General features: G+C 33.3%; 2 protein-coding genes across 6 annotated transcripts in view; one reads left to right on the plus strand and one right to left on the minus strand.

Annotated features, from left to right (window-relative positions):
- Positions 1–26244, minus strand: part of LOC106670048 — a 50639-nt gene that overhangs the window by 23923 nt on the left and 472 nt on the right. The window contains exon 1 of one of the 4 annotated variants that reach the window (XM_014400402.2): positions 23481–23592. The exons of 1 other annotated variant lie outside the window; for it this stretch is intronic. Coding sequence is in view for 1 of the 3 variants with exons in the window: in XM_014400156.2 (XP_014255642.1) it covers positions 14423–14511 (89 nt within the window). In the remaining 2 variants the exon portion in view is untranslated. Of the gene's footprint in view, positions 1–14422; positions 14637–23480; positions 23593–26244 lie in introns of those variants that run through there. 2 more of the 4 variants (XM_014400156.2, XM_024228284.1) reach the window with 2 other exon arrangements.
- The window catches only part of LOC106669648 (UDP-N-acetylglucosamine--peptide N-acetylglucosaminyltransferase 110 kDa subunit), a 119105-nt gene continuing 109969 nt past the window's right edge, over positions 17109–26244 (plus strand). The window contains exons 1-2 of one of the 2 annotated variants that reach the window (XM_014399298.1): positions 17109–17172; positions 24157–24450. In XM_014399298.1, coding sequence (XP_014254784.1) covers positions 17124–17172; positions 24157–24450 — 343 coding nt within the window. In that variant the 5' untranslated portion in view covers positions 17109–17123. Of the gene's footprint in view, positions 17173–23249; positions 23350–24156; positions 24451–26244 lie in introns of those variants that run through there. The other variant, XM_024228282.1, reaches the window with a different exon arrangement.

Here is a 26244-nt window from a genome sequence, read left to right on the forward strand (position 1 = left end):
AATAAGCTGTGAATTTTCTTGTCTTAAAAAAAAAATTACAAAAAAGGAAACGCATATTGTTTCGTACAATGACACCAAACACGAGGCGAGAATTTTAACAATCGTGGTTGTTTTAAATGCCTTACTTGCATACAGAGCACGTCTATTGAGTGTTACGAAGCATATTTAAGTTAAGTTCGGCATGCTTTGTGTTTTTCTTCTTTACAAACTGGCCATTGTTAAAATACAAGAACTGGAAAGTACATATCACGGTCGTAGTGGTAAATTTAAATTTGTAATTTCTCGCAAGGTTTCTTTATTCGATTAAATTTTGAATCAAGTGAATAGACGTCTTTAAGAAAATTGGCCGTTTAATCGATCCTCTTTGCTGACTCAGTACAAAATAGCAAAAACTTGAAACGTGTTTCCTGTGATCCTTCTTCATCTTTGATAAAACGGATTTAATCAACAGTTAAGCAATTGACGTGGCAAGAAATCGCTTGTAATTTCTATCCTTATCTCTTTTCCATATGGAGATCGGTTTGAAAAACAGGAAGGAAAAACTAACAGATAAAAATAATAAAAATAATGAATATACATATATAAAACTATAGGTTTACATATAATCTCCAATACACTCTGATTAAATAAATATTGAATAAAGGATACAATCGGATATTTTCGATTGCTGTAATGATTGTGGTGGAGCAATTTCAACTTCATTACAATTTTTAAACTTTCCTTATTTTATATTAAATAAAGATTGTAAATGATCACGATAAACAAAACTATTTATCAGCGGTTTGATCGATGGTCCGCCGATTTTCTCTATTCGTTTCTTCCAAATGTCACTGTACGTTTGTTAGTCATCTAGCAAAAGTCCAAATGGGAGGTTTAATGTAAGTCCTAACTATAAACCGATTGAACTTTAAAAAAAATTGAAAAAAAATACGAATATAATGTTTATTTTTTTAAAATGTAATTATACTTACAGGCAAAAAATTCGGCCCAATTGATTTTTTGATCATTTTCTCGATAAAAAAATTCTGCCCTTAATTTGTCTCATTGTTTTCACCAATAAATATTTGTTTATGCTATGCTTTAAAATTTGGAATATCAATTAACATCAATTAACAAATGTAACCTGAGGCGATAAACTGTTTAGTTTTCAGCATTGTTTTAAAATTTCAAATTTTAACAATGCCACTTAGTGCTAAGCTTGTTGCGCGTGGTCTGGCACTTAATGATGATGGACGTTCCATCAGGTATGCGGCTATTGCCATCGGACTTCCCTACGAAACTCTGCGTGACGCCGTTAGACGTTTTCAATAAACTGGGTCCTATCATAGAAGGCTCGTTTCTGGACGTCCTAGGGTAACAGAACCACAGGATGACCGGTTTTTGTCTTTGAGAATTTAACGAAACCGGCACCTGTTGTTCAAGCGATTCATCAGCTCCAGGAAGTTCGAGGCGTCTCAATTTCTGAACGCACTGCTCGAAGAAAATTAAATTAGTATGGACTGATGGCTTTTCGCCCCGTAAGAGGACCAGAATTGACCAGAACATACAGAGTTGCTCGAGAACACAGCCATTGGTCTTTAGACGATTGGTCTGCTGTACCTTTTGCAGATGAGTGTAGATTTGCTCTACGATCTTCAGATGGGCATCAAAGAGTGTGGAGAACGTGAAATGAAAGGTACGAAGCCTGTAATTTATCTCAGAGCAAACCTTTTCAACGTAGCCCAATGATGGTGTGGGCTGTTGTTAGCGAAGTGTCTTTCACGGCCACTCGCTATGAGGATGAAATGTTGGAACATCATGCGTCGCCTATCCTCGATGAAATCAGCGACACTCCTATTCTAATGCATGTAATGCCCGACCACATATCGCTCGCATAGTACAAACGTACCTTCAACAGCATAACATCAGGGTCTTAGCCTCGCCATCCCGTTCAGACTTGAACCCCATCGAACATTTATGGGATAACCTCAAAATGAATAAGAGGACGTCCACCACTTCCTGATAACCTTCACGATCTTGAAAGGACTTTTCATGAAGAATGGCCTAACCTCCAGCAAAGAGACATTTCCAGACTGGCAGAAGGTATGCCGAGGCGTCTTCGACATGTAATAAAGTCAAGAGGAGGAAATACGCGATATTGAAATGTTAATTAAAAATCTAAAACAAATTTTATCTTTCCGTTTTTTTATATTCTTCATTTTACTTAGAAATTTATATTTTTTAAACTTTTTTAGACAAAGAATCAACTATTAAACGTTAAAAAACGTGAAACTTTCATTAATATATAAAAATACATATATATATATAAATCAAGTTATATTACAAGTAGGTGGAATTTTTTGCCTGCCAGTGTATTTTTAAGACAAAAACCGATAAAATTATTGGAGGTTTGCGATTATGTGAGAGATTTAGTGGATGGTATCGCAATATTTTCCAAGTTGTTACGTTGTTATTACTTTGTTAATATAAATATGCAATAAAAAGCCGTCTGTTTTAAAGCTGTTTCTGATGAACATGGTCCGCTTTTTCTCGCTGTCCGTTTTGACTAGACTTTCGGCGTTTCGCTAAAGTCAATGTACATCTGTTGTCTGATAAATTCCTAAAGAGCTAACTTCATAGTTTGTATATTATAATCATGAATTTTTTGATACTGCTCGTTTTCTCAAAAAAAGGCTCGCTCATTACGATTTTTTTTACAGGAAAACTCAAAAGAGAAACCTTATGTTGAAGGGAAGTCCTGAACCCTGACAGAACTTTCAATATGTTTCAAAAATTTTTTTACCTTAAGCATTTCTAAATACATTATTTAACATTGCCGAAGGCAATAAAAAGAAGCACAGTAGAAACATTTAAGGTTTACTTGATCATTTCGGGGCAATACAGAATCCAAATGAGCACTGGCTGTCACTCGAAAAAAATAGCTGCACTTAATTCAATGTTGAGCATACTTAGATAACACGAAACTGACACATTTATGATCGAAGCAATAAATAAATTAGACCGCGATGTTATCAGATCTGCAGATGAACGTTTTATGATCGTCCGTTGTACCATTTCGGGGTCAGGATTCGCATATAGACCGGAACACCCATTAATCTGATGTTTTCCTATGATGCAGAATTTCCTTCCGGGCCCACAGATTCGTAACAGGAGCTGGAGAAAAAATTCCAGTTCGAACTTTTTCGTCAGCAAGGCGAGCGATTTGCGCCGCTTTCCAGTTTGACTAATCTGAAAGAACCGATCACAAGAACCGTCTCGCACGGTTTCATTCCCATTCAATTGAAATGGACTAGCAAATAAAAAAAATCGAATAATATAATCAACGACATGGGCTTTTTTAAGATAGGATTCTCGTTATGGATCGCCGGGAAATCGTTTTTCTGTTACATTATCAAGGCAATAAATATTTTCATCCCAAAACAGTCAATAAAGCGAATTTAATTGTAACCAAGCTTGTTTTTCTTTCCAAGATGCTCCATAGTAGCTTAGCATGTTGATAAAATAGCGCATTAATTTAAAAAGTATAGGAAAGAGCCTTGATTCTGTTAAGCCTATTAAAGTCAATAGTCTATTCAGTCTGTTGTAAGGGTCTGTGACGATTGTCGTCAAAGATGAGGCGGGGCATTGTGATCCGACAGGATTTATTACAAAGTGCGTCGATGTCGTAAAAGAACTAGCCTTATCGGAAAATGGGAAAGCGGGTGAAAATTTTAGAAGTCTTTCGAAAAAAATCAGCCAGCCGTGCCGAGCAATTATCATGCTCGTTTTCGCCTTTTGGTCATATTTCGACAAAACTTTTACTGGGACATCAACAATAAACCTGTATTAATTATTCTTTATGCGAGGTATTGGTTGAGATAAAAAGTCAGTGTGATGAGCGGGATTCGAACCCACGACCTTCGGCTAAATACGCCGCTTCTCTACCACTTGAGCTATCGCGACTTCGATCCACTCGGACACCAACTTCCCATCTCAACCCAACCTTTCGAATTTCCCCTCCTTTTTGCCATTTTTGAAATGTGTAATCTATTGGTTTCTCGGCGACAAATGAAATGGCCACGGAGAGCTTAATGAAGAAATACTTCATTTAACTTATTAAATTCATTGGATTTCAGGTCCGATTGACCAAATAATTTCTTTTAATTAATTAACCTTTATGTAAAGTATTAGTTGAAATGAAAAAGTTAGTGTGACGAGCGGGATTCGAACCCACGACCTTAGGCTAAATACGCCGCTGCTCTACCACTTGAGCTATCGCGACTTCAATCCACTCGGACACCAACGTCCCATGTCAACCCCACCTTGCGAATTTTCCCTCGTTTTTGCCATTTTTCAAATGTTTCAAATTTTTGAAAAATAAACCTATATTTAATATTTGGCTTAAATGAAAATAAGAATTTCAATATTAAAACTAAATTTATGTGTGGTTCCTAAGGGATAAAGAAAATCTCCATAGAAGGAAGGATAAACACTCTTCATTATCATTTTCTCCATTATTTAATTGAATTTTGCCATTGAAACTATTCAGTAGTGCACTACAGACCTAGTGACTACTTTCTGACATTTAACAAAAAAAAATCAAACTGGAAAATACGGTTTAATTATTTATGATGTCCATGGAAATCACAAACTCTTAAAAACCATTATAATAAGGATATATATGCTTTAGTTGGGCCTATTAACAAAAGTAATAATTTTCATTCATTTAACATTTTTTACGCAAAGTATGGTTGACATCCGGATGTCGTGAGTTCGAGTCCTGCTCGTTACTCTAATTTTTCAACTCAATCTATACTTTGCATAAAAAATAACTTTATAATAAGAGTATGTACTGAGAATCCATTGTCAAACGAAACTATAAAAAAATAACGCTTTTTCAGTAGTTCTAATGATACATCAGAAGAGAATTCACAGTTACTCGTTGGTTTTAGATTCCTATGTGTATTTATAGGTTATTTTATTGTCCAATTTACATACAAAAAAGAACATTCAAATTAAAACCTTTTGTATTAAAGAGGTAGTTATTCCTCCAGCTTAAGAGAGAACGTTTAGGTCATCTATGATCGAAAGCTGACGTGGAACCAACACCTAACAACCAAAATCGTACCAAGCAGGTGAAAAAGAATCCGAAAATGTCCCTTTGGCTTTATAGAAAATTCATCAGGCCAATGAAATTGTAGAAAAGCTCCTGTGGTGCATAAAGAATGCCTGAGTTGTACATCGAGTGCTGCCCTGGAAATGTCATTGAACATCTCAAGACGTAGAAACAAGGTCGGTTGCATATAGGATTGTACAAGGACAGACTCCTATAAACCACAAGTCTAAAAATTAAAACTGATAGAGGAACTTTTTAATACTGGGCGTGCCTACAGACGTCATGATTCAGGTATAACTTTGCAAGAAAGTACCAAATTTAAATACCAATGAGAGTATGGAGAAAGGACTAACAGTCACCAGTGGCTCTATTTGGTACACGGCGGCTCAAAAACCAAACTGGGCATTAAGACCTTGTTTATGGAAGAAACTTAGGAGTTAAAATGCCAATTTCCCTCTAAAAGTTAGATGCAAAAATGAGATAAAAAGAGGTGGGAGATAGGTCTTTCAGTTAAATTAATGTTAATAGCTTTCCCAAGTGAAAACATCCATGTCCTCTTGCCTAAATGTGTCAATTAAATTAATGTTAAGGGCTTTTCCTAAGTCCCTTCTTAGGTAAGTTCGCGTGGGTCTATATGTCTTGGGAGAAGCAGGAATAGAGGACAAACTGTCTCATGTCTGGGTCAGGACAAAAGGGTATCGAACTGTAAAATGAAACATCAATCGCTAAACTTGAGAAGTCGAAACATGCCTGTCAGACCAAGATGGCATGGATAGGCAGAACAAACTGATCTGAAACGACATAAAGTACAGGTCCATCACCATTCAGACAACGTAATAATAGTTGGAGTGGCAGAAACAGCCTGTTAGAAAAGGTTTTACTCACGAGCAAAGAAAAGCTGAATCAAGTAAATATCTAAGCCACTATCAATGGAGGATGATAAAAAGCCTGAAGTTGGATAGTACGCTGTATGTAACTGGAGAACTGGAGAAGCACAATGGTGAAAAAAACACGAAATAAATCATTTTTCAGCAGTGCAATGACATGTTTGAAGAGCATTTTCAAGAAACTGTTAAAATTCGAAAGGAAAGAGTAAATGAAAAGTATATGCTAGGAGAATAAGCACAAAAGAACAATACTTTTTCCACATCAAATAAAATTTCAAGGGTTATGCCGGGATTCGAACCCGGAACCTCCAGCGTGGCAAATTCGAATCGTACGCCCTAACCACTCGGCCACCGCGATCTCTCAAAGAATCTATGTGCACAGATTACATATCGCTTATTATGTTACATAATGTATGGTCATTTAAACATAAATAACACTCTTTTGAGAAGGTGCTATAATGTAACTCAAGGAAATTAACTAGCTTTTACTTCCAAATGTCTAAAGTTTCTAACAAAAATTAAGATATTTCTTAACAATTGTATAAATACACTATACAATGAGATGTTTTTGTTTGTTTATGTGAGTGTCCGTGTTTATTTATAACATTCATGGCAGAAGTTCACATTATTGTGAGGACATTCAGAAAACACTCGTCCAATCCGTATTAGTCCGAACCATGGCTTTATTTTAGAACGCTTAACGCTTTCTAACATCCTAGAATGTTGTTATCGGCTGTAAAAAAAAATCTTTTATGGTGACTGACCGAACCCCACGATTTTAAAACCATTCCTACGATAATATGGCTTTAACGTATCGATGGAGAGTTTGTTCCTTCTACCTGTATTTTTTTCTCTCTCTTATCTCCTTGTCCTTTAAAGGTTGAGCGTTGGACACAAAATCTAGTTCCATAAAATAATCCACACAAAACTAGGCTAAAAGGCTAGAATTTAAAGGATAACTTCAAACAATTAAAAAAAAGTCATTTGTCTTACTCGGGCAAAATTAAATTATGCACCATTCTCTGAAAATTTTGGGTTAAACACTTTCAGAATATGCAAAGATGGGCCTATGACGATCAAATTTGATTATTGATTAAATGTACGTCTCATGTGGATAATGAGGATCACTCAATTTAGAAATTTTAAAAATTTAACATTGACAAAATCCACAAACTTTTACAAGTTGTAGAACAGTTCGAATGTGTGAAGTTTGTCTGATCAATTAATTAAAGAATATGCTTAAAAAAAAATTAACCCTCAATAAAATGGTTTCGACATTATAAGGATTTAATGGTTATTAAAAATTCCCCCCCCCCCTCCTCAAAATTGAACGGAATTTTCCATTCTTTTTTCGCCATTTTCCCGACATCTGTGAGCAATGGGCGAAAGCTCCTACTCTTCGACGGCTGAGAAAAACCCTCGGGGAAAAGCTCGTCCACTGATTAACAGGCAATTTTCAGAACAATTGAATTGTCATTTATCGGACGCTGAACATGAAAAGTAACAAACGCAACGACCGTATCCCAAGGACGAAATTATCAAACTGACAACAGAATCAGCGGTTTCTTTAATTAATGATGTCATATAAGTCGTTCTTGCTTATTCTCAATAAGGTTAAACCAAAAGCTAATTTTATCCTTCGTGCTAACTTAAAATGATCAATATGTCGCTGGGTATTTGTTATCGCAGTTATTCCTCAGTTTCCATTGAAAATATTTACACAAGAAGATGCGAGGAAAAGATCATTTCGGCTCCAAAAACAGACAAACTGTATTAGAACTAAATTGACACACAACAATAAATAAAATCAGACATACATTCTTCGAACAAAGGAGAAGAAGAATTCAGGAATACATTAGATAAAATTAATGGTAAACAGATGACATCAAAATAAATTAAGCAACTAGAACAGGCGTTTTTTTGTGTGTAACCAAACTCATTAGGGAAGTTAACCTCAGTCTTTCAAGCAGAAATACATGCCATCAACGCTATTTGTGCCTTAAAAATGAAAAAAAGGTTACACTAGCAAAAAATCCTCATACGATCCGATAGCCAAGCAGCTATTAAAGCGACAACATATTAAAAAAAAGTATCAAAGCAACAACATATAAACAAAGTATCAAACTAGCCAGTGAATGCATTCAAAATCTCCAAAACCTACGAAAACGCATCAACCTGATGATATTGTTAGATAACGAAAAAGCAGACACACCATAGGAGGATCAGCAAGACCATAAAAAGGCCCTGAACCTACTCAGAAAGAGTGATACCGGTCACTAGCATCTGAGAAAATATCTACATAAACCAATGATGATCCAGTTTGTAAGTTATGCAATGAAGAGGAAGAAACTGCCACCCATATCATCTTCGAATGAGAAGCATAGGAGACATAACTTGGTATGTAAAGAAAACCCATGGAAAGGACCTGTAACAGTCTATGACCTAGTACTTCTTAAGAGAAGGATCGACTGGACTGACTGAACTAAAAAACTAGCTAAGTACAATACGCCAGAAGGTTGCAGTGCTTGGGGAACAAAACCCCCCAACTCCTAGTATCATTTTATCATCATCTTCACCTCATCAGGGGCAATTTTGGCACAGCCGAATTACCTAAATTTGGAGCAAATGTTCCAACGCAATGTCCACCAATTCCAACTTTTTGATACGAGAGTGTACAATATAATAAAATTACAGATAATGAAAACTCACTCAATTTCCTTAATCATTAGTTGATTGTTAGCAAATAAAAATCCACTTGTATATCGATATATCCTTGATACAGTTTAAAAACACCCGAAAAGACAAGTTTCGTAAAACGTCATGAGAAAAAACTTGTGACCGATCGAGATCGACGAAATCAGGCGGACCTGAGGTGTCCAATCCTGAACACTTCGTTGATCCGTAGACCCAAACTTTCTACCCTGATTGGCGGAAAAGAAAAATAAAACAAGATCTTCAAAGTATACTAAATTTGATTAAAAAAAGAAAGTGATGCTGAGATGAATGCTGAGACTGTCGACATCCATAGCCATTCCTCATGATTTGTCATACTTTTCTACAAAGATAATGATGATGTTTAAGCGTTGATCGACTGTTTTTTTCCTAAGGGGTTCACTTTCGTTGCTTGAAATAAAAATGAAAGCTCGGACGCAGAAAGTCTTTGTGTGATAAGTAAAGAAAACAACAGATTTCCTTGGTTTTTTTAAAGTACATAGATGACGGGATCCAAAAAAGTTGATCCCACTATAAAGATATATACCAAAATATAAAATAGTAAACGACTAATTCCAATAAATTATTTTCTGAGAGGCAAAAAACATGGCCACCCTTAAAATTTATAATTATCTCATAGACAATCCTCCATTGATTATGTTACAAGAATATTTGGACCGTTTTAAAGGACTAGAGGTAAATAAAACAGATAAAATCTCCCACTTGTGTTTACAATTGGATTTTGAAAATAATTTTTGAACAGTTAATCTCTTCTTTGTTGGTTTTTCTGTTCGGCTTCTTTCTAACGTTCCGGTAGTTCGATTTTTTTAAGTCGTACCATTTTTAAGTTACAAATTTATTTTAAGTGATGCAGATTTGGTTAGAATCATAGCATTGTTGAAAGATGGAAGAAGTCAAGCTTAAATGGCCAGGGTGCTTAACATTCCCAGAACTACTGTCAGAAGTACTGTCAGAAGGGTCTTCTATTGTTACCAAGATACGGGAAGTTACTCAAGAATGAATGGATCAGGTCGCAAACGTGTCACATCACCGCTTTTGAGATGAAGGCACGCCTTTAACAAGTTAAAATTGTTAATTTTAATTTTATTAGGTTTCGTGGTCCGCTTGACCAAATAAATTCTTTTCAAATAATTAAGGTTTTGGTTTAGATAAAAAAAGTCAGTGTCACGAGCGGGATTCGAACCCACGACCTTCGGCTAAATACGCCGCTGCTCTACCATTTGAGCAATCGCGACATCGATCCACTCGGACACCAACTTCCCATTCAACCCCATCTTTTTGAATTTCCCCTCCTTTTTGCCATTTTTCACCTTTTTGAAGTCACGATAGCTCAAGTGGTAGACCAGCGGCGAATTTAGCCGAAGGTCATGGGTTCGAATCCCGCTTGTGACACTGACTTTTTTACCTAAACCAAAACCTTAATTAATTGAAAAGAGTTAATTTTAATGTCAGGTTACGCACTGAAAGACGAAGAGCTGGATTACGTGCAAAAAGGCCTGCTAGATCGTCTGACATGGCATAATCAGCTCGATTAAGTTTCAAATTAAGTCAGAAAATAAATTAAATTATTCTGGGCCCCCTAAGTGATTAACGCTAACAACTAGGAATGACTACTAATGAGCAATCCTTTTTTAATTTTTACATATATATTTTTTGTGTGTCCATTTTGTTTTCTTTCCTGGTGGGTACTCTCAACACGACAGGCAAGAATGACACATCTACTCGGAAAACAAACACTTTGAGTCCTGAAGATGATCACAATAAAGATCGAAACGTTGGCGCGATAAAGAAAATGTTTTTCTAAAACCTACGTCACACCAGACCGCATATCACGATCTCCAAATAATCATTGACTAACGGTCACTAATTAAAAAAAAACAAAAAACACTCAGTTCCATCATCATCATCAAGTGACGAATCCTCTTCATCAGGACTTTGAAACTATTAAATGCATATTAATAATTCACCAGGTTAACAAATATGAACATCTTCAACATTCACAGTTCTGAAACTTATGGTTTCAAACTGAAAGAATTTCCAAGTAAATAATTGCATCCCAAATATACAGGGTGAATTGCTACTCGTGCTACAAACTTCTCCAGTAGATTCTTCACCCTAAAATGAACAAAAAAGTTCATATTGTCCATGGTCCGATTCTNATCGGACCATGGACAATATGAACTTTTTTGTTCATTTTAGGGTGAAGAATCTACTGGAGAAGTTTGTAGCACGAGTAGCAATTCACCCTGTATGTTCATTGTTTGCCATATTAATTATTAATAATAATTTCGAATTCCTGATGAAGGAGATATATTCCTCAAAAGCTTGGCAAAGTAACTGCGTGTTTTCTTTTAATTTAAATTGGCCTTATTCCTTTTTTTTTAAATACAAAATTATAATATTAAAGACTAATATTAATCACATCGAGACGTAGTCTGACTAAAATAAAAATTGAATTTAAAAAATAAAATATGTTTGTGTTTTGATGTACAATTTATCGATGAAAACGAATAATATTTATGGCTGAAAAGCAAAAGAGTACCTTTATGTTTTTTTCATTACATAAATGCACAAATAATTATAAATTTAATCAAATTAGTTTGTATTTTAATAAATCGCCTAAATTCGTTTAAACATCAATTTAAAACAAATTAATTCAGAAAGTTTAATATTTAAATATATGTATTAATTTTTAATGTATTGTATAAATAAAACTATATAAAATCAGCAGAGATTGATAAGAACAAAAGCAAATTGTACATTGTTTGTGTAGATATGTTATTTTGCATTTTTCACCATATTCACTTCAATACAAAATAATGCATATGGTAAGTTAACGGTGAAAATTTAACGAAACAAAAAAAAATTATACCACTTTTTATACATTATACATACATGTGTGCGTTTGTTTATTGGTTTGTTTGTTCGTGTATATGTTCGTGTGTGATTTGAAACAAAGGTTGTCATGTATAAAAAAAATCGATGATAAAAAAAACTTCTGATTTGGCAAAGTTGGGAAGTACGTACGTTTGTTTCAATATTTTATGTTTATATATTTTTTTATACGTTTGTTATTCCTCCTATTACCTCAAGTATTTATATAGTTCTTTATTGTTATTGGAAATTGTATGAATGTAAAATTTTAAAATCGTGATATTAAAATGAAAAAAAAAATGGTAATAAAAGACTTCTGATATGGTTAAAGTTGTCATGTAACTATATACAAATATTTCAATGTATTACGTTTATACATTTTTTTATACATCTATTAGTCCAACAGCTACCAGTTAATGTAAATACAAAGTATTACACGATTTGAATCAAACAAATGTATAAAACAAAAAAAATGTACTTCGTTTCGTTAAAATAAATTTTCGGGCATGATGTATTTTGTATTATGGTTTTTTAATTAAAAACAAAATGTCCAAATAAATATATTTAAGTTAAAAAATTATTAATCCTTCAGAAATTCTTCATTGTAACAGGTTTTAAAAGATTATGTGGACTTCCATTATTCTTCTTTTATTTAAATTTTAATAATTTGAAAATTTAAATTAAATTAAGTAATAATACAGAAATACAAAGAGGGATGCAAAAATTGATGAGTATGTTTAGAGTTCTTTACTATTATTGTAAATTTTATGAATGTAACATTTTAAAATAGTGTGAAATAAAAAAAAAGGATAATAAAAAGACTGTCGACTTGGTGAATTTGGCATGTAAATATATACCTACATTTCAATATATTAGGTTTATATTTTTTTAATATATCTATTAGTACAATAGCTATTTGCAAGGTAAATAAGGAACAAAAGCAAAAGCAAAAAAATAATACGCAATATTCCACGATGTGGTCCAAACAAAAGTAAAAAATTTCTTAAATTATTTAAAATAAAGTTTCGCACTTGTCGTATTTTTGACTGTGTTTTATTAATTAAACAGAAATTGTTTAAAATAGCAATTTCAAGCAATTGACATTTCAGGCTATTGAAAAGTTTAAATTAAATTAAGTAATAATCTAGAAACAGAAAGAAGGGTGCAAAAACGTGCTGAGTTATGAATTATGTCTATAGTTCTCTATTGTTATTGCAAAGTTCACTAATGTAAAATTGTGATTTTGAAATTTAAAAAAATGTATAATAAAAAACTGTTGACTTGGTAAATTTGGCATGTAAGTATATACCTATATTTCAATGTAATAGGTTTATAATTTTTTTATATGTCTATTAGTTAGCTTTGCTTGTTAAAGCAATAAGAAACAAAAGCATAAACAAAAATTACTTAATTTCGTTAAAAGGTTCGTACTTGCTGTATTTTGGACTGTGGTTTGATAATTAATCAAAAAATATTCATATAAATAGACTAAATTTAAAAATATGTACATATTTATCAATCCATCACACGTTCTTCATTAAAATATAAATGAATAAATTACACTGAAAAAAAATACACTATATACCACAGAGATCTAAACAAAAGTATAAAATAGCAAAAAATTGTTTCAATTTGCTGTAATTTTGACTGTGGTTTATTAATTAAAAAGAAATTGACTAAAATAGCAATTTTAGACAATTGACATTTCAGACTGTTAAAAATTAAATTAAGTAATAATATAGAAACACAAAGGAGGATGCAAAAACCAGCTGCTTTATGACTTGTATAATTTTCTATTGTTATTGTAAAGTTCATAATGTAAAATTTTAAAATTGTGATTTTGAAATTTAAAAAAAATGGATAATAAAAAACTGTCGACTTGGTAAATTTGGCATGTAAATGTATACCTATATTTCAAAGTATTATGTTAATATTTTTTTTACATGTCTATTAGTTAAGTTTGCTAGTTAAAGCAATAAGAAACAAAAGCAATCCAAACAAAAGTAAAAAAATAGCAAATAAATTACTTAAATTGATTAAAATAAAGTTTCGCACTTGTATTTTTGATTGTGGTTTATTATTTAAACAGAAATTGTATAAAATAGCAATTTCAGGCTATTAAAATGTCTAAATTAAATTAAGTAATAATATAAAAAACAAAGGAGGATAAAAAACCTGCATTAATGTAAAAGTTTAAAATTGTGATTTTGAAATTTAAAAAAATGGATAATAAAAAACCTGTCGACTTGGTAAATTTGGCATGTAAAATGTATACCTATATTGGAATGTATTATGTTTATAATTTTTTTATATGTCTATTAGTCTGCTTTGCTTGTTAAAGCAATAAGCAACAAAAGCATAAGCAAAAAAAAAAAAAAAACCACTATACCACGATGTGATCCAAACAAAAGAATAAAACAGCAAAAAATTGTTTCGATTTGGCTAAAATAAAATCTCGGACTTGCTGTATTTTTGTCTGTGGTTTATTAATTAAACACAAAATGACTAAAATTGCTATTTTAGGCAATTGTCATTTCAGACTATTGAACATTTTAGATGAAGTAGTAATATTAAAACCGAAAGGAAGGTGCAAAAACGTGCTGAGTTATGACTTATGCCTATACTTGTCAATTGTTATTGTAAAGTTTATGAATGTAAAATTTTAAAATTGAGATTTTTATGGTTTAACTGTTCTGATGACGATTGTGTAAGTGTAAAAAAGGTGTAAGGTGCTACTTTTCGGTCGGAAACTTTCCAATAATCATCCGTAAAGGTAAGAAGAAAAAAAAACATTTCGGCACCGGTCAAAGAGTGGTAGTGATTGTCCGTTTACCTGCAATTTGACCCTCGCCCGCTGATCGTGTATATGACGTCGCCCGGCATCGTCCATTGAACGCTGGCACTCGTGAATGTACTGAGCATTCTGCCGTGGGATAAAGGACGGCTCGGATGGGGGAGAACGGAGAATGGAGAAGAGAAAAGGACGGGAGATGAGAGAGAATGACGGGACGGGGCGGATCCGAAGCCCCTTTCCTTTTCCCCTTTTGACGAGTACTCCTGCCTGCATGGAATGCACCCTAGGGTTTCGGTGTGTCAGCCCTGTTTTGGCTGATTCAGACCGAAACGACTTTAACACTGACTCGCAATTTTTACGTATTCGTCTCATTTTGCAATTAATTTTCCCAGAAAAACCAAATTACTAAAGAAAATATTCATATAAAAGATAGGGCAATTCTACTATACTTCACATAATTAAAAACAAAAACACCATAAATCAACATAAAACGTAAAATTTTACAAACAACAAGAAGAAAAATTAACTTAAAGAAGTACCATATATTTTTTAAAATATTTTTTCCTCTTTCTAAAAAGTTTTTTAACGTGAGGAAATTTCCAAAACACACGTCTTTTTTTTCAAAAACAGGTTATTTTATTTCTCATTTTTCTTCGACGTTTTTGGTTATTTTTAGCCCATCATCAGAAAATCCTAACAGGATGTACAGTCAATTATTACATATTTCTACAGTAACAATTAATATTATTTTCATAGTTTACATTTTTATTTTTTATTTTATGGTTAAAATTATCTGTGATAATTACCTAGCAGTCTCGCCTGCTCTCCATTGTGTAGTGTCTCTTGCAAAATTCCTCACCTTAAAAAACCTTTTAGGAAAAGGAAAAAAGATTGAAAAAAAATGACAGAGTAGGCGAGACTGCTAGGTAATTATCACAGATAACGTTAATCATAAAATAAAAAATAAATATGTAAAATATGAAAATAATATTAATTGCTACTGTTGAAATGTGTAATGATTGACTGTATTTCTTGTAAGGATTTTCTGATGACGGAAAAATAGCTCGAAACGATTAACCTCTTTTTGAAAAAAAAAAACCACGAGTCTCTTTGGAAATTCCTCACTTTAACAAACTTTTTAGAAAGAGGAAAAAAAGATTTTACAAAAATGACACAGTAGGCGAGACTGCTAGGTAATTATCACAGATAATTTTAATCATAAAATAAAAAATAAATATGTAATATATGAAAATAATATTAATTGCTACTGTTGAAATATGTAATGATTGACTGTACTTTTTGTTTAGGAAGAGGAATAAAAAAGACTTTTAAAAATATATGGTAACTACAGACGTGGAATCCACTAAAGTAATTTAAATTAAGGAAGTACGTACATAAGCAAAAACTTCAAATAATGAGTAGTTCTAAAACTAGGTCACATGTCTGAGGTCATAAAACACGCTAAAAGATAATTTGAAGAACGGTGGCTCTTTAAATAATAAAATTGAATTTTTTCGCACTTGATGTTGTTTATTAAATAAACCGAGAATTTAGTACTGTTTTCTCTTATTTATTTTAATATAAACATAAACGGCTATTTGTTATGTTTCTACTTTTTTTTGTAAGACTATTGAAATGCCGAAAAACGCCAGAGATTATGCGGAACGGGAATATCCCTCTAGTAAAGTACAGATAATTTTGTATTTTTACACAAATTTACGACATCATTTTATTTTCCAAATTACAATTTTTGAATTACTCATTTTTTTGTAGCAGGGCGAAATGGTAAAATATGTCGATAGAATTTTTGTTATATTTTTTTATTATACCGAAAACATAACGGATGTTTATGATGCCATTTTCTTTAAAAAGTGTGAAATGCCGAATCACACGACTGACAAAACGGCAACAGAGCGAGACTATGCGGATCGGGAAGATAAACTGATTCCACTGACTCGCGAGACATGTCAACAGATAATTTGAAGAACGGTGGATCTTTAAAGAATGAAATTGATTTTTTTTGCATTTCATGTTATTTTTAAAATAAACCGTGAATTTTTTACTGTTTTATCTTACATTTAAAAAAATTAACTTTTCGTAGGCCTAGAGAAAAATTACAGCCAAAGTTTAAATTGACTGTCTAAAAGGGACGGATTTTGTGCAAAATCAACTTGGGTCTGCACAATGTTGCTTTTACCAAAATGAACACTCATAAAAATCACCTAGGAATCAAATGATTCCAAATGACCACACAAGTTTCAATTTCACTAATTTGGTAAATCCCAATTTTCTTTTAATTAATAACCCATTAATCCAAAGAACGTTACAACAAATCAAATAAATAAATATTGTTGAAAATTTGGAAAAGTCTTTCTATACCATTTTGAAGAAACTGAATTAATAATAAATTTAAAATAAAATGTCAACGTGTAAAAGTATATTTTGAGAATTACGCAGATAAGGAAAATTTTTACAATTATCATTTGTAAAAGTAAATAAAGATTCCCAAACAGTAAATAACGATTAGAACCTAATCATGCATTTTAGGTCGTAAGATACGCTAAAAGATTGCATAAAGACATGCAAAAACAAAGTGCGGAACGTTTTAATTGTATTTTGTTGATTTTAATTTTAAACTATAATAAGTATTATTTTTCGACATTCCATCAGTGAAGAAGACGCGACAAAACAACTCCGTGTTTAGACAAACAACCCAGCGCTGGTTCAAGCGAAACACGTCATGCAAAATAGCGACACAGCGAGACTATGCGGGCCAAAAAGAGCACCTGGTAACCCACGAACGATTTTACTTTTTTAATTTAATAAAAACAACGGATTTTTTTGGTGTTCCAATTTTTTCTATTGCATCGGTATGAAATACCGAAAGACTAGTCTGACAGAACAGCAAAACAGCGAGTCTATGCGGACCAGGAATAACAATCTAGTAAACAACGGATAATTTCACATTTATGTATATATAATTTACGTCTTTTTTTCTACAATTAATGGCGGAATTTTTTGGTTAATTTACATTTTATAAAATAGTTTAAAATCCCGAAAGACAAGTCACGCAGAACAGCAACAGAATGAAATTAAGATGATATGGTAAATTAGAGACATTGTTTTATTTATTTTAATCCGTTTGGTTGCCATAATTGACAGTATTAATTAATTATACTTTTTATCTGAGGGCTTGGTTGAGATGAAAAAGCTAGTGCGACGAACGGCCACTACTTTAACCTCTGTAAGATTGCTCAAGTGGTTAGAGCAGCGGCGTATTGAGCCGAAGGTCATGGGTTCGAATCCCGCTCGTGACGCTAGCTTTTTCATCTGACCCGAGACCTTACATAAAAAGTATAAATAATGTATTTTAAAATAAATATAAATCGATGCTTTTTATGATTCAATTTCTTTTTTTTTAACTAATGAGAAATGCCGAAAAAGGCTAGAGAAAACGGAGACACAGGCCGGGAAGATCATCTAGTAAAACTACTGGCAATTTTTTTATTTTATTTTCATGTAAGTATAACTGATGTTTCTAAGGAGGATATTATTAAATTTTTTCAAAATTTTACGTTTTATTTGAGTTTTAAAAATTAATTATAAAGATTTTTTTTGGTAAATTCACATTCTGGAGGAAGCCTGAAACGCTACTGTTAAAACGGACACGTCGAGGCTATGCGGACCTGGTTCTAAACTGTGCATAAATTTACGTTTTTGTATATTTTTTCCAAAGTACAACGGATGTTTTTTGTACTGATTCTTTTCGTTTTTTAAATAAAGCATAAATGCCCAAACGTTCGGACAAGAAAAAGCGAAAACATGCGGACCATCTTTATTGGATGATCGATGCGACCTGGCTTAGTTTATGAAACTGAAATTCCCATCGTTCTTGGTCACCACCGGTCCGCCCTGTCTCGCTGTTCGTTCTGGTCGGAATGGTTTCGGTCTTTTCCCATATCCTGGTTTTTGCCTTGTTCATTTTTTGGAGAAAGCTGAGTGAAAGGGAGGAACGTCAGGGTCTTCCTTGCGGTATATTTTCTGGGGGTGTGTGCTCATTAGTTACATAAAAAGTTTACCACGACTACACAAAAGCCTATTCGATCACTAATTCGTACAAAATTGTAATAATTTATTAAAAAATGCCTATCTGTTTAAATTATGTAACAAATAGACAGTCAAGCTTAGTTGCACATTAGCATTATAAAATGAATAGATAAATTTAAAACACAATTACGAACTATTTCTTGCAATAGTGTACTAACGCGCAAATTTTAACCCTAAGCCGATCTAGCCTAACCCTAACCTTACTTAACCATCCCAGACATAATCTAATCCATCCTATTGTTTATCTAGCCAAAAAATACAACATACCATGTTAATATGTTGGTTATCCCTTACCGCCCATTAAATAAATAAATGTACTAATAATAATGTCAATCATTCTTTTAAAAACGAGAAAAATATAAACTAACCTCATAACAAGCCAAAACTTGCATATAGATAAAATAACATTAATTAGGCTAGACCAATTAAAACTTGAAACTTTCACTGGAAGTAGCTAGATATTGAATGGAAATTCTGCAAGTGAAAGTTTAAGAAGGAAGATAAACAGATTATCATCGGCCAATTTTAAACATTTTTGCCCAATTTTATACCATTTTAATATTGCAAGTAGTCGTAAAATGAAACCGTACTTTACGAGATGGTTTCATCCTCGTGAAACCATACAAAGTACGAAACACTCTACCTCAAGAAAATTGATTATGCTCTAATTGACTTTTATCTTATTCAGGCCTGCAAATAAAGACTATTTTTTCCTGTGTAACAAGTTTATCGTGGCTTATTCTCCCAGGTGGAAGGAATGCTGGAATGAGAATAGTGAAGCACGCAAGCCGTTCCTTAACAATGCGTTGTCAAGGACTTAGGGAGAAGAATTCATTAATAAGTAATTACCCTGGATCTTCGGCCCTTTTTAACTTCAAAAACACGCGTTTTGTACGCTTCGGTCTTTGTTTTTACAAAAACACAAACTCGTCGCCCTCGAACAATGGTTCTATTTATTTGTATTTATGAATGACCATTTTTATGAAAACTGAAGTATCGGAACAATTGGGAATAAATGACTATATCTGTCAAACGATACATTAATGTATTGACATAAAAGTGGATTTTCGATTTTATGATCATGACTCCAAAGTTATACGGTTTATTATCCATTTTTTTTTTAAATTGAAGTGTTTTTAATTTTTTTTTAAATAGCCAATTTTTGAAAAATTAAATTGGATTATGAAAAATCTATCATGTGTCTATGAAAAATCTTGAAATTTTCAATATTTCAAAAGGTTAGAAGCCAGAAGACATCAAGACTACCTAAGGCATCAGTAATTATTATTTTTTTTTTACGAGGGTTCGCAACAGCAGAGGTTATATCAACCCTCGGGGTGCCGGTGTTTTTGAAAAAAAGCCCATTTGTAAGTATGTCGAGTTCGAATGCAGGGCCGCTGGATTCGAACCCGGGACCTTTACCTTACAGTGATGAGCGGCGTGTCATCGCCTAAACCGTTGCGGCCACCGACGCCCCCAAGGCATCAGTAAAATATTGTAACATAATTATAAAAATAAAACAATAAAAAAATTTAAATCTAGAAAACATCAAAAGTTTGAAAAGAACTAAAATTTAAGCTCTATAAACAATATATTTGCCATACAAGACTATTAATTTACAAATATAGAAAAATTGCCCTACAACTTTTAATCGATTTTTGACCGAAATTACAATAAAACCTAATTAAAACAAATTTGAAAGACAGGTGAAAATAATTAAATTTTAATAAAGAAAATCAGACAAGCACCCAGTAGTTTCGATTCAAGTTTAATTTACCATCAAGCTTTTCATTTAATAATTAAGTTAAGCTCAAGTGGTAGAGTGGCGGCGTATTTAGCCGAGGGTCGTGGGTTCGAATCCCGCTCGTGACACTGACTTTTTTATCTCAACCAAATCCTTACATAAAGATTATTAATTAAGTATGAGTTATTTATTAAATATGTTATCAGTTAGGTAAAAGCTTAAGAATTTAGTCTGTTGTAGGGATTGATTTTTACCAAATACTAAAAAACGAACAAATCGCTTAAATTTCGGATTAGTTGATAAATCCATCTGATTGTTTTTTTCTTCGCACCTTCAATATCGTAAGGAAAATTTTTGTAGAAAGTCCTAGGAAAAAGGAGGAACAGACATGTCCACTACCTGTTCAGTGAATTTCATGTTTTTCCTCCTCCATTGGGCACCTTTTCTCCTTTTGTAATCTCATCGACAGGTCAGACGCGCGAGACCGAGCGGACGCCGCCAATATCTATTGGGACGGAATAATTTCCATTTTCCCTGAGAAAATGGTAAACAATGGAAGAACGCCGGTCGTTTAAGATAATTTTGGGAAAGAGGCCGTATTTCCCAAGACGCTACGTGGAGTTCAATTAATATAATTATTTATTTAATATAACAACTGATTGAAATTTTAATCAGACTGTGTTCAAAAGAAAGGCCATAAAACGAATAAATTTGGAATTATCGAATTAGTATGACAATTCATACTGTTTGGTCGTTTCCGATCACCCTGGTCCGCCAATTTTCGCTGTTTTACTCTGTCAAACGTGTTTCGGCTTTTCGCCATATTCATTATTTGGTCTATGTGTTATTTTGTTCGTGTCGTTATTATTCGATCGAGGAAGATGGAGAAATCACGGAACGCTTTTTTTGTGTCAATCTTGTCCTTTTATAAGTTTGTAAAATGTGAAATGGTGTGCCATTTATTATTATTATTATTATTCAGAAATTGTGAGATGCGGTCTGGTGTGATGTAGGTTTTAGAAAAACATTTTCTTTATCGTGCCAACGTTTCGATCTTTATTGAGATCATCCTCAGGGCCTGGGATTTATAAACATTGTTTAAATTATTCAAATACATGTAGGATGTGAAAAAAATGAATTTATAAAATGCTAGAAATTTTAGACCAATCAAAGTATTTGTACTCACTCAAGGACCTCAAGACCCGTCGAAAATTCATGACAAGTACAATTTTAATTAAATTTTGAAATTAGGCGTCATTTTAATTTGGAAAAAGTAAAAAAGTAAAAAGAAAAAAAATTACTCCCGTTTTAGTTTGAAAATATTCAATAGAATACACTAATATTAATCTTTTAATATTTTGTTGTTAGAAGTAGAAAGGAGTAGAAAACTTCACTTTTGTAAATGATGTTAAATGTGTTATAATTCATTAAATGCTTTGACTAGCAAATTAATATTATTTACAAAAAAATGAATCTACATACACACCCTATCTTTATAATTTTTACAAGACTCTGTCGTCATTTTAAAAATGCCTTGACGTCTTTTGAATTTTGAAAAAAATTCTTTTTAAGTTTTTGACGTATCAGTTGAAAGGGACTTTTCAATAACGCTTGTTTCGTTTGGTAGTAAAAATAAATTGATGAGACCATAAATTTAAAAAAATGAACAGCCATCAAAACTTCTTTAAAAAAATATCTTGTTGATTCATATTCGTCTGATTATTCGCATGTTTTAGTTTGAAAATATTCAATGTGTTACAGTCTATTATTTTTATTATTATTTTTTCCGGCCGACTAGCTGCCTGGGCTATTGCCGGCACCTCACATTTCTTCCACCTCACGTTTTTATTTTTATTTATTTATATATTTTATTTATTTACTTAATTAATTTTTTTAAAGTTAGCTTTTCTGTAGGAAGTCTGGCGATCTTTCTGGTTGTGTTCTGGGACGCTATTTCTACATTTTTAGCCTTCCCACACGTGGTGAAAAGGCTCTTTAGCTATCTCATTCACTAATATTCAATCCTAGCCTAGCCAATATGCGGGTTTCAGAGTACTCGTTCACGCTAATAAATACATCCATACATTATGTACAATTAAAATTACAATTAATCTAAAATATTAACCTAGGTTGGTGGGTTTATGGCGTACTTGATATTCCACCCACCCATGCATTCACTACTATCGCACTAATAAATACATTCACTCAAACAGTGACCAATCATTCTGATTTACAAATAAAAAAATTCGAAGCCACTGGCGCATTTAATATTACAATAGTGCATCCGCCCATTCACTCTAAAAGATAATATAGCCTAATACTAACCTAGATCGGTAGGTCTGTGGAGTACTCGATATTCCTGCACAACCCAACCATACACACTCACTTTCGCGCCAATAAATACATTCATTCTACCCAAAACACACAAAGAGATATACATCAGCGGTTCACTTTGGCAATTCATGTCGAGAGACGTGGTTGTAGAAGTCCTTCAACCTGATGATGAGCTAAAAGGCTCGAAATCCGGATCGTTGCAAAACAACTTACTGTGAGTAGGAACTATCCTTTTTAAAAAGTATCAAAGAGATATATATCCTAGTTTGGTGTACTCGATATTCCGACCACTACCCACCCATACACTCACACATTCTCGCCAATAAATGCCACAATGGGCATCTCCCTGGACTTTTTTTTTGGACTAAGAGATGACCATGCGTCAGTCTAGTGTTTATTATTATTTCGGATTTTTTTGTTAAAAGTAGAAAACTTCGTTTTGTAAATGATGTTAATTGTGATGTAATCTATTAAATGCTTTGACAAGCAAATTAATAGAAATGATGAAGATGGGGTGAGTGAGTAGATTCATTTTGTGAATGATGTTAATTGTGTTAACTGCTTTGCATAGCAAATTAACAGGGAATTAGTACAAATAAAAAATAAGTTTTGAAAGTACTACATACTCGCCCCACCATCATATGTAGAAAACTCCTGTCGTCATTTTAGACATGCCTTGACGTCATTTGTAATTTCGAAAAAGGACCTGCGGAAATTTTTTATCGTGGCAGGTTGGAAGGGTTCTTTCAAGTTTCATGGCAATTGTTTCTAACGGGCAAAGGTAAAAATTCGCGATTGACCAGTCAATAAATTGACAAGTACGATTTTAATTAAATTTTGAAACTAGATCAATCATGAAAAAAACTTGTTTTCTATTGTTATTTTTTAACCGTTACTTTTTTTACATCTTACCTACGTGCTGAATGTCATACAGTCCATCAATGCTTACAATGTCAAATTGACATTAAAAACACGTCAAATCTCGTTCCAGCCTCCCTCTCAACCCCCTTTCAATTTCCAAATTCGAATTCGGCGAGTGCGCAGCATTGAGAATATGGCGAAAATCCATTGGCGGACGGCGGCTGCCGATTGGCCGGCTACCAGCTAAAGATCAGCGCCGCCTGCACAACGATGTGCAAAACGACTCTCTAGCCGCCTACACAACGCCGAGGAGCCGGCAATTTATTACAAAATTTGACCGAAATTAATAAATTACAATAATTATGCAATCTAAGAAAATAATAAAAAGAAAGACCTTGATTTATTATGTCGATAAAATTAGATTGCTTTGTACTTTCTTGCTAATAAATTCGCCTTGGTAAAATAATTTAATGCAAATAAAATAATTTATTCATTAAATACTTGCTGGTTGACGTTTTTTTATAAATATCATTGGATTTATGCTTTTTTTATTTAAAAAAAATATTGGGAGTTGGAATGTCCTTTAATATCTATTATAAAAAAATTCAGTTGTTTTTTTTAATTTTTAAGAGGTACTTTAAAAATTTATTTTTATTGTTTTTTAAATTATTCTTAAATTTTTGTGTGGAAAACGATAATTTTTAAAATTGTTGACAAATTTGTGAAGCTCGGCTCCTCCACGGGCCGTCATCCGCTAGCCGTCAGCCCCGTCGACTCGTCCTGGCCATATTGAGCATTCGTGACTGTCGCTTCGACTTGTTCCTTCTCACCGTTTGGACAGATCAAAAGAGACAAGGTTCGACCCTTCGTACGACAACCGGGAAATTCGCTTCGTCCGACAGCCGACGACACCAAGACCGGACCGTCTCGGCGATTATGCAAAGGCAACCTTGTTCCCACTCGATACCCGTTGGAAATGTTATACTCAAAATGAACGAACTTCAGCAGTTGACATCCGGGGGTGAGAATTATTATTGATTTAAATATTTTATTTTTATTGTTATATACAAAAAAACGAAGCTTATTTATATAAAAAAAACTTTGATTAAAAAAAAAACACCTCGTGCTTTACATGATTTTTCTTTCCCCTGTTTCTTATTACACGCGACTTTTGATTCACCAACATCACACAATAGCTTCAGGTTTTTTAAATTTTCTGTTTAGTCTTTTTTTTTCTTTTTTAATCCGTTCAAAATTGTCTCGGAACACGAAGCCTTGAACATGGGATGCCTTCCCCCATTTTCCCTTTGACCAGAAATAACGCTTTGCCTGGTTTTGTTTTTCACCGACCCAACAGAAATGTTTTGGTTTAATTATAAATCTAGTGTGTGCAAGTATTTTTAACCCGTTTTTTAATCCGAAGGTACAGGCTTTTGTATTCCTGTATTTCCTAACACTCCCCACCACTAAAAAAGAGCAAAACTGATTATTTTTTTCAAATCCTGCATCATATCGGCTAAAAGTAAAAAGAAACCTAGAAAACTTCTGAGCTTCAGAAAATAAACATTGATTACTCATACCACTAGAAAAGTTGGAAGAAATCAATGTCAAGTTTCAAAGCATTGAAGTCACATGTGACTCACACTGCAGAACGTTTTGCTGGATGCTGGTCTGTGAGTCGGTGAACTCATGTTGAACCTGCGCTGGGTCTTTACTCGCTCTACTCAAACATGTTTCAGCATTGTGCCATCTTAAGTAATGACGTCTTGAGCTAGTCAGACACAAATCTTCGAGTGAAGATATGCTGCATCAACATGATTTCATAATTGAATGCAAATATTAAATCAAAGTAAGCACTAGGTTTTGATCTTAATGCATTAAAAGTTCAGTTATCCGGGGTAATGGCAGGTAGGGGGGGTCCATGTAAAATCAAAAACCCTGGATAATGGATTTTTTTAAATGTATCAATTTAAAGGTGAATTAAGAAGACACGTGTACATAATTACTTTTATTAATATGTAATCTAACAAAAAAATTTGATTAGGTTTTTTTCTTCAAAAAATCATACAAAAATTTCCTAAAGGCCAAATCGAAAAACTGTCTTGAAACTTCAAAGTAACACATATATTTAATTGACTATTAACTATTTCAATTAGTCATTCTTTTTATCTGAGGTCTTGGTTGAGATAAAAAAGCTAGTGTCACGAGTGGGATTCGAACCTACGATTCAATACTCCGCTGCTCTAACCACTTGAGCTATCATGATTTATTTCCACTCGGACACTAACCTCTCCCTTGTGCGTCGTCCCTGTGGCCACTTCATAAGTCGCCGAGAATTGAATTCTGATATTTGAAAATATGGCAAAAAACAGGGGGGGGAATTTGAAAGGTTATAGGTTGAGGGGGGTTGGTGTCTGAGTGGATTGATGTCACGATAGCTGAAGTGCTAGATCAGCGGCGATTTGAGCCGAAGGTCATGGGTTCAAATCCCGCTCGTGACATTTGCTTTTTAATCTCAACCAAGAGCTTACTAAAGGCCTCTGACTCTGATTTGATTACAGAAATACCCCAAAAATACAAGCTTCAAAAGCGGGGACTTTCTAGAAGAGGTGTATTGTTCTGGAACTGCTTTCTTATATGGGGAAGGGTTTAGTGCGTTATTCTAGAACGACAGCCTTAACGAATGTGTTTGATATTAACAGACTGGTGGGAGTTTCATACGAACAAGACAAAAGACAGTGTTCTTCAAATCAGAAGTGACTTTTGAAATATATACTTGTATACTTAGTATATGGAGACCCAGGGCCCAGATAGA

This window comes from Cimex lectularius, unplaced genomic scaffold (genome assembly GCF_000648675.2).
Source record: "Cimex lectularius strain Harlan isolate CLEC.00 unplaced genomic scaffold, Clec_2.1 scaffold1, whole genome shotgun sequence".
Taxonomy (NCBI): domain Eukaryota; kingdom Metazoa; phylum Arthropoda; class Insecta; order Hemiptera; family Cimicidae; genus Cimex; species Cimex lectularius.